Below are 12563 nucleotides of genomic sequence, written 5' to 3'. Positions count from 1 at the left end.
GATCACAGTCTCCTGGGTATGAGTGTGGGTGCTGGGGTCCCTGACCGAGGGTTTGGTCACATTTCTTCAGGGGTCCAGGAGCTAAAGAAACCAGATGAGCTCTTGCCCTATCCTTGCTGCAGTGGGAGAAGCCACCCTGCTAGAGAATTGAATGAGTAGCTATTTCTCAGTCTCAGGGACTGGCGTGTGGCAACCAGAATCTTAAAGAAGTATGTACAATATTATTCAAATTTAGATTTTAAAACCCACGTGCATTTATTTTTAATAGGTAAAAGACATACCACAGCATTAACGGGTGATTATCTCATGGACTTCCTTTCTATGAGCACTGTGGCCTGGATCAACAGTTCTCACACTTTGGGGTGTGTCGAATCGCCTAGAAGTTAACGAATGCAGAGCCCCAGGTTTGGTAAAGCAGGGTAGGGCCTGGGTCTGTGTGTGTTTACCAAGTTCCCCAGACCATGATTCAGATATGATCGAAATCGGAAAAGCCCTGGCCTAGCTCAAAGTGTTAAGAGGGGATTAAGATATGCAAATTGCTAGTTATAAAAACAGTCATGAGGATGTAAAGTACAGCGTAAGGAATACAGTCAATCGTATTGTTAATAAATATGCGTGACATCAGGCGGGTACTAGAATTATTGGGGGACCACTTCGTAAGTTACATAAGTGTATATAAATGTCTAATCACTATGTTGTATACCTGAACCTAATATAATATTGTATATAAACTGTAATCGGAAAATAAAAAAATTATTTAAAAAAATACATAAATAGCAAAAGAAATATAAACGAAGGACAGCGCTGGGCTTTGTCACCCTGGTCACAGCAAATCCCATCTCAGAGGGCTTCCTTTTCAATGGACAATTTCTGCGCTCTCTGCCCGGCCTCCCGCCCGCTGTAACGGCCACTCAGCCACCTAATATGACAAAACACGGCTCGCGTGTTGAAATGGGAAGAGCGGCTCTGCCAAGCAATAGCTGTGGTTTTACGTTTTTTTTTCTTTTTCATCATTGCCTTTTTTTATCTCATGGTTTCTTTAGCACGAGAGGAAGAAGGAGGCTTCTGAGAATGGAGGTCAGACCCTCGGCTCCACACTTCCTGGGGCCTGGTGTAAATTATCCCCCTCCTGGCCCTCAGGGCGCCCTCCACTCTCCCTAAAATTGTTCTAAGAAAACTGGTTGCTGATGAGAGGAAATCCTCCCATCCTATCCTCCAACCCCTCCCTGCCAACTTGGACATCCCAAGGCCCAGGAAAAGACCAGCACAAACCCAGCAGACAATGACGCTGAGGGAAGGCAGCGAGGCGGGGTGCTACCGCCCTGCCCCTCCCACCTTCCTCGTCGGGTTCAGTCCACATCTCATCAGGTGTCACCCCAGCAAGGCTCAGTTATGGTCCAGGTAACTATCAGGGCCAAACAGAGTATTCAACAAGGTGGGGTGAAGGACAGAACAGCAGGTAGAGCATCCCTCTTGGCCCCTTGGGTCATCTGAGAGCATGAACACATTAGCTGGCTCAGGTACAAACGGTTCAGCATTGACCTTCACCTTTCAGAGGCAGTGTAATAGCCCTTCCCCTTGACACTTTTTACCTAATGCGTTAGTCAGAATGGGCTCAACCAGGTGGCGGTCATTAACCCAGACATTTTAGTGGCCTAACACACAGGTTTATTTATTTATTTATTTTTACTGAGGAGAAGGCTGTTCTGAGACAGGTGATTTTTCGGGGTGGCTGCCTTCCATGCAGTGACTCCATGATTCAGGTTGCTTCTTTTTTGTGCCATCTCAATATGTGGCCTCCATCAAGGCCCATCATCGTGTCAGAGGAAGGGAAAGCTAGAAACTGTGCTTTGGCTCAGAAGTGACATGTTACGTCCATTAGTCACATGCCCCAAGCTAACTTCAAGGGAGGCTGGGAATGTTATCTTCTTGGATATCTGGAAAGAGGAAAATAAGATTTGATGAAAAGATAGCATTACCTCTGCCACTCCAAACATCCTGCTTTCCTTCCTTTAAAAACAATTAAAGGCAATAACTGGAGGTAAGTGTATATCCCTTCTTGGAGAATATCCTGTTAGGAATATGAAAGCCCCCTGAATGGTATTATAGTAAATATGGAATCTGTATTTAAGCCAGCATTTCCCAAATTTATTTGATCATTGAGCTCTTTTTCCTAAGTTTAATATCCCTTGGAACTAGTATTCTGAGGTGTGAACTTTGGCAAATTGTCCTAAATGAGTCAACTGTAGCCCTTGATTCTCTCACCTTATACCAGCCACCCCTTAGTGCCTGTGTGTCAGGAACATGAGACACCCCTGGCAGACGCCTGGAGAACTGACACCCCATCCCCACCCCATCGTCAACTTACCTGGCGCCTCCTCACTTCCTGTGATTCACACCCACTCAGGAAGCCCTCTTCCAGGAACTTATCACAGGAAGAGGGGGCCTCAGTCACAGATGCTTATTTGGAAGGGACACGAGTCCAACCGCTAACTCGAAAAATAATCTCTTCTTAGTCAGTTCCGGATGAGGCCCCCAGAGACCCAGCACTCGCCTGCGGAGCTTCCTTTGGCCGCTGGGCGGCTCGGGCTGTTAGGCAGCGCTCATTCCTGGGGCTAGATCTGCCGTCCTGGACCCTGCTCCCTCTATTCCAGCTTAAACCCTCTGGAGAGAGACAGAAAGCCAGTTCCTCACCACATGACAGATGTCTGAGGATGCAATAACTCCCTCTGGTTTCTTCAAATGTCTGTGACAGTTTCCAGGCCCCTCATGGCCCTGCCCTCCAACGTCGGCCTCATCATTAATATCATGGCAGGATTTCCTGTCATCCTTGGGGTTCGGACTCAGCATTCCAGTTTCTGGACATCTTCTGGAATCCTGATTGGGTCATGAGTCATGCTGGTGATGTCACTCTTTCCAGCTTTGTGTTGCCTGGAGGCAAACTCCATGAGCACTTCTGTGGCTTCGTGCAAATCACTGAGCAGGCTTGGGAAGGGGAAGGGGGATTTGGAGAGGCAGAGGAAGGAGAGGGAGGGTAAGAGCACTTAGTGGTTTCACCTGCCAACCCTCTCAGTGGCCAGATTTACTCAGTGACCATCCTCTTGGCCCGGCCCCTCCCCGTTTCCGGAAACTGGTCCCTCCAACCCCAGCCATCTTCCAATATGGTTTCCCAGGAGCCGCCATGTTCTTACCAGCCCTGCTCCTCTGCCCACAGCTGACTGGTCCAGACACAGGCTCATGAGCTGAATCTTGGCCTTGCTGAAGGGTGTGGTCAGTCTCTCACTAAAGTGAAAGAGGTTAAATGTTTCCGATCTTGAGGGAAACACTCCTCTGCAGGGAGAGAGGAATAAGGCCGACGAGCTATCATGGCACAGGATGCCCCGGCTCAGTGCATGGCCCACAGGGAGGGCAGGCAAGTGGGGCTGTTACGTTGGCTGTTGTCACGATCTCCTGAAGTTAAGGCATAGGCTTAGCACAAATGCTCCAAATGAGACAAACATAGAAAAGAGTACAAAAAGGTACGTTCGCTGATGGAATATGGTTGTGTATACGTGCTGCGTAGATTTAACAAAATGCATCAGACACTAAGGAAAAAACATCTTTGTGGCCCAAAGCTGATCAGCATGGAAGCGGCAAACCCTGCCTCAGTGCCCCAGTACTTTGGTTCCCAGCTGTGCCAGCGTCTCAACTACCTGCTGGCCACCTCTCTGTTCTCGGAAGCAGCTAAAGCTGCTACCAGCTGCTTCCCTCCCTGGCCTGGTTCAAGACGTAGATGCAGCCCTGGCTTACTAGCGCTGCGGGGAATCTAGGAGCTGTCTCTGCTGTTGCATCGGGTGATAAGAAGCGAGCAGGTGCCAACAGTGTCCCGCAGTGCCTCGTGCTCCCTTGGATTTAGCTGTGTCCAAGACCCAGTGCTGCAGAGGAAGGGTAAGTCTGTGGTTCTCGGGCACACTCCTAGTGACCACTAGGTGGGTGGGGGGATGGGATGGTGGTGGGCCCATTGGCACAGGAGAAAGCGGAGCCTCCTGCTTTGACCAGAAGGGATGGGGCAGGGGAAGGAGGAAGTACGATGGCAGGATCCTAAAACCCAACGAGCCTGGCCGCGGAGCTCACTCCTTGGTGTGTGGGAGGACGTACTGTGTGCTTCCGACACGCTCAGGTCCTTCTTGGCTTTCCCAGCACTGTGTTGGCCAGGTTAGCTCTGTGGTTTTCTTCCCTCCTAGATTTCTTGGTCCAGCATCCTATTCTGTACACATGCCTCAAACTCTGCTGGAGCCTCATTCTCACCATGAGGCATGTCTGTCCCAATTTGACGACCGTCCTGAAATTCAGCCCAAATCAATACCTTGGGGGGACTTCTCAGAGTGTTTCGAAGAACCTCTTCCCACAAACAGCCACCAAGTAGGATGTCCCAGACCCCTGTTCCCTGAAGTGGACACCAGCAGGCAACCACAGCCCCCAACCCGTCTACCCAGCAGCTGAGCCAGCAGCTCACCCTCACCACCCAGACCCCTACCCAGGAAGGCAGCTAAGACCCCTGGGCTGAGAGTGGTGGGCAAGTCTTTAAGAAGATGAAGCTGGCTTCCAAATCTAAAACTACCTTTATTTGGGGTTGGCTCAACATAAGACGCCATCATCAATCAGTGGAATTATAAAACTGTACAGGAGGTACAAAAATAGGCCATTTAACTTATATAATTACCCTCACATCATCGAGCTTTAAAAATACACATAAAAATTGTACAATCTGGCAATTTATAAAATATAAAGCTAAAAAGAGGATTTTAGGTTCCACAAAGAGGACTGTATCACGCAATTAACACATACACATTAAACAATTAACCATCCAGAGAAGACGCAATGGCACAGAATATTTAAAAAAAAAAAAAAATCACCTAAAAATTAACATTTACCACGACCAAATTATTCACCCTTTACTGCTAAAACTCCTGTAAGGCATCCATCCCATGGAAGAATACAGTAAAACTTTTTCTTTTCCAGTTTTAAAATGGCCAGGGGTGTTGTCCAAAACAAATCTGATGTGCTTTAAGCAAGTGCATTTGTAACTGGATATACTTCAGAGTAAAAATTAAATAAATATAAATAGGTTAAATAAATAGGTTACTGCAAAAAGAACACTACATAAAGTCTGCATCTGAGAATGCCACAGAGTTGACTGGTAATGCTTTCTAGGTAAGTGGGGGCTCCCCCATCACAGCTTTCGGGATACTGAAAAGGAATACTGTACCCACCAAACACAGAGCACAGGGTGAGGTGAGGGGTGGGGACTTTGGCTGGAGTCATTGATTAAGGCTGCTCCAGTGGGAGGCTCATTGATGATGGTTCTTTGTGGTTTTCCAGTGAATATAGAAAAGATTTGTGCTGCTACGAAAATCAGAACTGGCGTTACTCATGAGAAATCACTGTTTCATTAAGAAAATACAGGAAGAGTAGACACTTGGGTTTAAAAGATAACGGTCTGACCTTGGAAGGCAGAATTTTGGCTTATCTATACAGGACACCTGATGACCTCTGAAAGGCCGAGGCAGGGTCCTACTCAACTAAAAGGACCTCTCCACAATGGCGAAGGAACGGCCAAGGAAAAGAAACGCTGGGAAATACGAAGAAAAGGGATTTCAGAAACGAGCAGAGAGGAAGCTAAAGAGAATGTCAAGGGGCTCTTTACAGGTGCACTGTGCTCTCTCTTCCAGCTCCTCCGGGCACAGAAGGCTGCGGAAGCAGAAGCGGCCCACCTCCTGCCAGGATCTCAAGGCTGAGGATCCAGTGAACAGAGATGTGGAATGGGGACAGTCTTGGGAAATCCAAAGCTGGCCAGAGTCTAAATTCTGAAAAGACAGTGGTAAGAGGATAAAGCCCTATGACCAAATGCCTCCCATGTCTGCAAGAGAGGTCAGATCAGCAACCAACTCATCTCTTTTACTACAGTGAGAAAGAACTGCAAAGATACATGAGTCACGTTCACAGAAAACTTTACCGAAAGGATCAGGGTTGTCTTCGATAAGGGCCTTTCTTGTAGAGTTGGTGGGAAGAAAATACTTTGCTGGACCCACTAACCTGTGGATCTTCCAATGTAATATATGTAACAGGTCAGAGTGATGTCTCACTGGAAAGAACCTGTGACGATTACTGCACTGAGCCTGATGGGCGAAGGGAGGACACCTTTGCGCCGAGTTTATACATCAGCAACTAGATGGTTAGGGACTTATCAAGCGACACCAACGATTCCCAAAAGTGCAAATGCTCTGATGTCTAGTGACATGTGGCACTCTTTCTAAACTAGAAGGTAAAAAGACTCAAGAAGCAACAAGAGAAATTCTGTTGGGTGTGCCAAAGTCAGATTCAATACAAGGTTCAACACAAGATTTAAATAAATTATAGCCTCCTTGGGATTCCTGAGATAAGACTAAATTCTATTGTAAAAACAAAGTGTACTTCTAAGTTAAACAGCCTTCCAGGAATTATATACTAAAGATCAAATAGCTCAGCTGCAACAGGATGCACAAGGCTACAGAACCCTGTTCTAGCAAAAGATAGATGCCTTCCACTGCCTGAGTACAGTAGGAAACTCAAGTTCTAGAGACGAGAATGAGGACACCTGGAGTGTTTTCATACCAAGTGCCCACACAAGACCTCTTCAAGCCACTTGAAGGACTGACAAGTGACTGGGTTCCTAAAGGTGACAAAGAGGTGGACAGAAAGCAACCTAATCAGATGTGATGGGTCCTGGGACACAGGTGGCTTTAAGACAGAAGAGGTGTAAACACCAAAAGCACGCCCTTCCTCACCCCCTGGGCTTTCACTAGTATTTATTGTCTCTCTCGCTAGAGGTGCTTAGGAAGGCAGAAGCTTTGCCTGTCTAGTCTACCTCTAGCACCCAGCATCCCACCTAGCTCCTATGGTAAGTGCTCAGGTACAATATGATGAATAAATGAGTATGAGAAAGTCAGATGGTTAGAAACAAATATACTAGTTGGAAAAGGCATTTAAAAAAAAAGTTGTCCAGGTAAATTGGGCCAAAACACAGAGATGACAAGTACTGGGCAGCTACAAATGATCTGGCTACTCCCCAAAGGGGAATATTCAGCAGTGACAACGAGGCAGTAGCCCTGGCAGCACGGAAAGCTGACCGTCCCGTGAAGTCACTCATGGCACCTTCTCTACCTCTGACTGTCCCTCGGGCTATTCTCACTCAGGCACGGTGGCAAAGTGACCCGCAGAGCCACATGGAGAACGGGGCTGGCACGGGCCAATCAGGGCGAGGAGGAGAACCCATCTGGCCGTGTTCCTGAGAAATGGACAGCGTGGTACAGGACGCCACGAGGCCAACCAAGGATGCTGAGGCTCCAAGGTCCAAATGAGGTAACTGATGAGGTTTAAAGATGTAGGATAACATTAGTTGAAGGAAAAAAGTGACTTCAGGCATTATGAAAGGAAGAGAACTGAATTCTACGAAGGCAGAACAAGAGCTTTTGAGAAACGGCCCTCGTATACACACACCACCAGAAAACCCCTCACACGAAGAAACAGTGATTTCTCTGTCAGTTTCTAAATTCGACAGTAATATTCTTACTCCCGAGTGGAGTCTCAGCTCACCAAGGCTGACCCGCAATGAGCCGCTCGCCCAGCTGGAGAAAGTACACAGAAGCTGTTTCCTTCCATTACCCTGATTGCATTTAACCCCTAAGGCTCTCGGTATAAAAAGAACAGAGGAATTTTTGGTTGAAACTAAAGTTAAAATTGTATTTTAGGAAAAAAATAACATGGTATTGATATAATTTAGAGAATATTACTTAGAAGTTGTTTAACACATGTATATAGCGTTGCTATAACGTTTTAGTCTTCAGGATGAGAGAATGTTCTAAATACGAACACTCTACCTGGAGGGGATGGGGGTTTGGTACCACAAACAAGAGAAGATGGATTACATATCTCGCATTTCTTCTTCATGAGTAAGCTTCCAGTTAAATTTAGCTTACTTGTGCTAATATAGCATTCTACAGTATGATCAAAATATAAAGTTATTAAAATCTGCCAGGAGAAACAAAATCCTGCCCACAAAGTATGTGGTGACCTGGCCTTGGCTCCCAAGCCCCTGGCCTGTCCTGCTGGCCCCAGGGACAGAGGAGCCTCATCGCCTACCCGCTGGGCCAAGGCTCTCCCGCGGTGGCCCTCGTGTCCCATTGGCCTGCTCCCGCTCCCGTCCGGCAGGCCTGTCCTTGCCTGGGTCTTAGTTGCTCCCCTCGATGGCCAGAGAGTGGATCACTTCTTGCCCCCAAACACTCCTAAACATCCCAAATGGGTCAGGGCACAAAGCCACCAAAGCCACTGTCCAGGCCACCGGTGCCCTGGGCCGCGGTTGCCTCAGAACAGAGTGGCCTCTTCGTTTCCGAGAGCCGCAGCCACGGCCTCACCTTCCAGCGTGCAAGGCTGATCCGTCCTAACTGCCCCCGCGTGCTCGAGGCTGTCACTGCCCCTGAGGAGAGGCAGGTTACAGTGACCTGGACATTTGGGTGCTCTTGCGATCGGTGATTAGTGATCTCCGATCCCTAGGGACGACACCTTCAGAACGCCCTCCTCCTCCTTGGCACTGCTCACCTCTTGAGCCCTATTTCTTGCAGAGGCTGCACTTAGTGCACCTCAGCCTGCAAGTCGAGGGAGAGGTGCTCCTGGTCCCAACATGCTGGCAAACTTAGGATTTCTTCCATTCTTTCCCTTAAAGGCCTTTGGGCTGATATCAAACAGGAAGTTTAAAGAGAAATGTAAGCCCGAAGCAAGTTTATCCACGAGGAGGCAGAGAATGCTCCTCTCGCTACCTCTGGGATGGGCCCCTCTTCGCGGACGTTCCCTGATGGTAAAGCTTTCGTGGCCGACGATCGTGCCAGCTTCCTGCAGGTCAGGAGAGATGACCTCTCCCGCTCCCCGGGCTCAGCACCCTCCTCTGCTGGCTGCAGAGCAGGCAGCTCAAGGCACTGGGTTTGGGAGCCTGGTCTTCCTGCGAGGCGGGGAGGTGTCAGGCTCTGGCTTGTAGAGACCAGGCCCTCAGTCACAGCTGGAGCCACCAGAATGGAGGCTGCCATGGCTCAGAGGGCGTCTGGAGTCACTGGGGGCTGAGGCTCCGGGGGCGGGTGGAAGTAGTAGGGTTGGAAGAGCCTCTCGTGGCTGCACAGCTCCATGGCCCGGTAGGTGTGTGAGAGCAGATGGGGGAAGCGGGATGTGAAGTAGCGCACGAAGTCATCGGGGAGGGAGCCCAGGGTCTCCCTTACCTCTGCGGGGAGCTCCCGGTAGTGGTGCTTCTGCAAACAAGGCAGACACAGACACACAGGACTGTCAGTTAGAGAGCCCACGAAATGCTGGAAAAGATCCTTTTATTATTCAAGGAAGACAGAATGTTAGTTGGTTCTCTGTAAAGAAAAGGGAAAAGGTTTAAGTGTCCAACAATCCATCCTGCTCGCCTTGCCTGCTTCCCCTCGCTCAGCAGGAGGCCTCAGAGCTGGGCAAGGCCCAGCATGGGGACAGCAGGGAGGAGCTGCCCTGCTCCAGTGGCTGGTCAGGCCTCCTGGGGCAGTTGGGACCTAGTGAGATTCCTGGCAGCCTCAAGTGGAATAAAGTCGCCTAGAACTGAAGTGTCTGTCCCAATGGGCTTGGAAGACTTGTCTGGGCCTGGGCTCAGTGACAGCACAAGCCAAGAGCACCTCAGATGCCTCCAGAGAACAAGTTGGGGACCCTGCCTTGAGGCCCTGGAGACTAGGCCCCATGAGGGAAGGTGCCCATAGGGGCCCATTGGAGAGAGTTTATACGGTGCTGTATCAGGCAGGTAGAGGGCACCACACAAGTCAGCAGAGACCATAAAGGACGCCGGCATCAGAGAGCTTGCTTCCCAGCTAATGCCCCACCTCGATGTCCCTGAAGAGAGAACCCGTGTAAGGGAAGAAACAGTCCCTGCTTTGTCAAGTCGGCGAAGGCCTCCCAGCCTGTGCGAGGTCAGCATGCCAGGATGGATGAAGGGACCGTAGAGAACGGATGCGAGGAGGATGGCTGTGCTGCAGCCGCCCGGCCCTGCCCGGGTTCCCACCCCTCACCTTATTTCTCATGGCTCGGAGGAGATCTCTGACAGAGCCGCCTTTATAGGTTCTGAATTTACGCAGATCTGAGGGGAAAAAAGGAATGCGATGTAACAGGCACATTTCAAAAGAAAACAATTGCTGGGGCTCCTGGGGATTAAGCGATCGACTGAAATGCATTGTAACTCCGCACTCAGAGTTGGCGGGAGCATGTCCCCCAGGTCGAACCCCAGGGCAGTGTTAGTTGGCGTCCTGCTGCCTGATCGCACCCATGACCGGAAATAACCACCTAGAGCATGCGCTTACCACTGACCTGTCTCTCTAAGAGACAAAAATGAAACACACATTGGTGTAATGGTCTGATCGGTACCTGACCCACAGAGGACACACCCACAGAGAGCCTCAACCCCATCAGTGGTATCTGGAGCCTGAACAGCCTGGAGCTGCCATTTCCACATTTGTTTCTTAGAAATAGCTGCAACTTTTGAAACGTTTCTGCCAACATTTACTCCCAGGGACTTCTGTGCGGTCACCTGTCTGGAGAGGGACGGTGATGTTCTCCCTCCAGTCCATCTTCACCACGGCTCTCCCGCCTCTCTCCAGCTGCTTCACGATCGGGCCATCCAGGGATTCCTTCTCTATGCGGTCACTCACGTCCTGTGAGGAAAACAAGGGCCACGGATGACGGTCAGTGTGGAGTGACAGTGAGAACCGAAGGACTGATCCGAAGCGACGGCAGAGTGGCCGCTGCTCCAGGAGTCCAGGCCTGGGCTGCGGTCTGTGAGCACCGTGCCTTCCCCCACCAATCTCTTACCTTTTCCCCTAGGAGCAGCTGTGTCTGTTGCTGGCTAGGGAGCAGCCCACGGACCATCCTCCACAACAGACAGGTGTCACAAACGCTCACTCGCCTCACCCGCATCTCACATGGGTGCACGCACACACCCCATGCCACACAGAGCCATGTGTGCAATCTGTTTCAGTCAGCGAACAACAACAAAAACTCAATTTTGATTTGCATCCTATGCCTTCCGTCTACCCACTGAAACAGGATGTGTTCAAATCCATAACTGGTGGAAGGTCATCAGTCCTCATTTGAACGTTGGAAAAGACAGATGAAGCCAAGCCTTTCAAACGAGGAAACCCGGTGACAAAGGTACGGGTTCCAGAGGCTCCCGTTCTGGATTCAAACCCAGACCACATTGGTGGGACGCACCCCAAGCGATGGCCTCTCTGAGCCCCCACCAGGAACACAGGCCCATCGACAGCTGAAGACATGGAGTGATGAGCCCCACACACGTTAACGCCGAGCAGCCACATGTGGCCCATCGTCTCTTCTTTCTTGGTGAAGATGAAGCCTGACTGGCTGACCCTCTAAGTCTTGAAGGGACTAGATTGTCAACCCAGGGACACACATTTCTGAGCTGCAAAGCCAGTACAAGCTGGTCAATACAGATGGAAGCCAGGCGTGTTCACAGACACAGGAGTTGAAACCATGACAAGTCTAAATCCTAACCCGTGGTAGGTGAAGGTCCCTTTGTGTGAGCTTTATTCCTGTTCTACATCTTGTCATCGTCAAAGTGACCTGGCTAGTTTTCAGAAGTCCCTTAGTGGCCTCAGACCTCAGAATTTTAATGTGATGTCCTGTAGAACACACTGATCAGTCCTGATGTTACACATACCCATGGCCACCATGGAAAATAGCATTAAACCTTCCCTTCCCAATCCATCTAAAGAGTCACGAAGCATTTGTCATGTGACAGGCAGTATCTCAGGCCATGGGGACACAGAAATGAACCCAGAAATCAAATGCTCCTGTCCCCAAGGAACTTACATTCTGGGGGCTTCACTATGGCCCAGCTCCTAATCAAGACTCCAGGACAGTGTGACGCTCACTTCTAAATACAAGCTCCACTCTGGCCCCGACCGAGGAGGAAAAGAACTGCCCCACTTGCCTGCCTTTCAGAGCCAGCGTGCCAGGTGGGCTGCGTTTGAGTGAGTTAAGCTGAACTCATACCGGCAAAGACTCTGAGAAACACATCACCTTTCCCCAAAGTCACGTGGCAGTATCACGAAGCCTTAAAGCAGACAAACTGCAAAAGGAGTTCATATCCACTGATCCCATAATTTAACCTCTCAGAATCTACTTTAAGCAAAAAGAGATCTGAGCAAAGATTGAGTACGAGATGATGGAAAAAAATCCAGTATAAGAAAATGTTTAAATTTATGAAATTTGAATGAAATTATGATGCCTGAGTTTTGCTTCAAAATAATCTGGAGTGGAGAGGGTGGAGAGAGAGCAGAGGCTGAGTTAATAATTACTGAAGCTGGCTGATGGCTACATGGGAGTGCATTACAGTATTCCCTCTACTTTTGTGTATATTTGAAAGTTCTCGTAACATAAAGTTTTTAAATTATGGCACATCCAAACGATAGATTGCTATAATCATTAACATTTTAGAACTTTGACATGGAAAAATATCG

General features: G+C 49.2%; 1 protein-coding gene and 1 long non-coding RNA gene across 2 annotated transcripts in view; both read right to left on the bottom strand.

The window, feature by feature from the left end:
* Positions 1–1506: 1506 nt before the first annotated feature.
* Positions 1507–4460, bottom strand: LOC105297717. The gene is made up of 3 exons (XR_896376.2): positions 3192–4460; positions 2369–2985; positions 1507–1937 (listed from the first exon to the last, which is right to left on the bottom strand). It is a non-coding gene; the product is annotated as an uncharacterized LOC105297717 (long non-coding RNA).
* Positions 4461–4600: 140 nt separating this feature from the next.
* The window catches only part of ERN1 (endoplasmic reticulum to nucleus signaling 1), a 61348-nt gene continuing 53385 nt past the window's right edge, over positions 4601–12563 (bottom strand). The window contains 3 exon segments of the mRNA XM_023535658.1: positions 4601–9314; positions 10101–10168; positions 10616–10739. Coding sequence (XP_023391426.1) covers positions 9102–9314; positions 10101–10168; positions 10616–10739 — 405 coding nt within the window. The 3' untranslated portion in view covers positions 4601–9101.

The sequence above is a fragment of the Pteropus vampyrus genome, unplaced genomic scaffold (genome assembly GCF_000151845.1).
Source record: "Pteropus vampyrus isolate Shadow unplaced genomic scaffold, Pvam_2.0 Scaffold143, whole genome shotgun sequence".
Classification (NCBI taxonomy): domain Eukaryota; kingdom Metazoa; phylum Chordata; class Mammalia; order Chiroptera; family Pteropodidae; genus Pteropus; species Pteropus vampyrus.
This window is presented reverse-complemented; position numbering and strand designations above follow the sequence as displayed.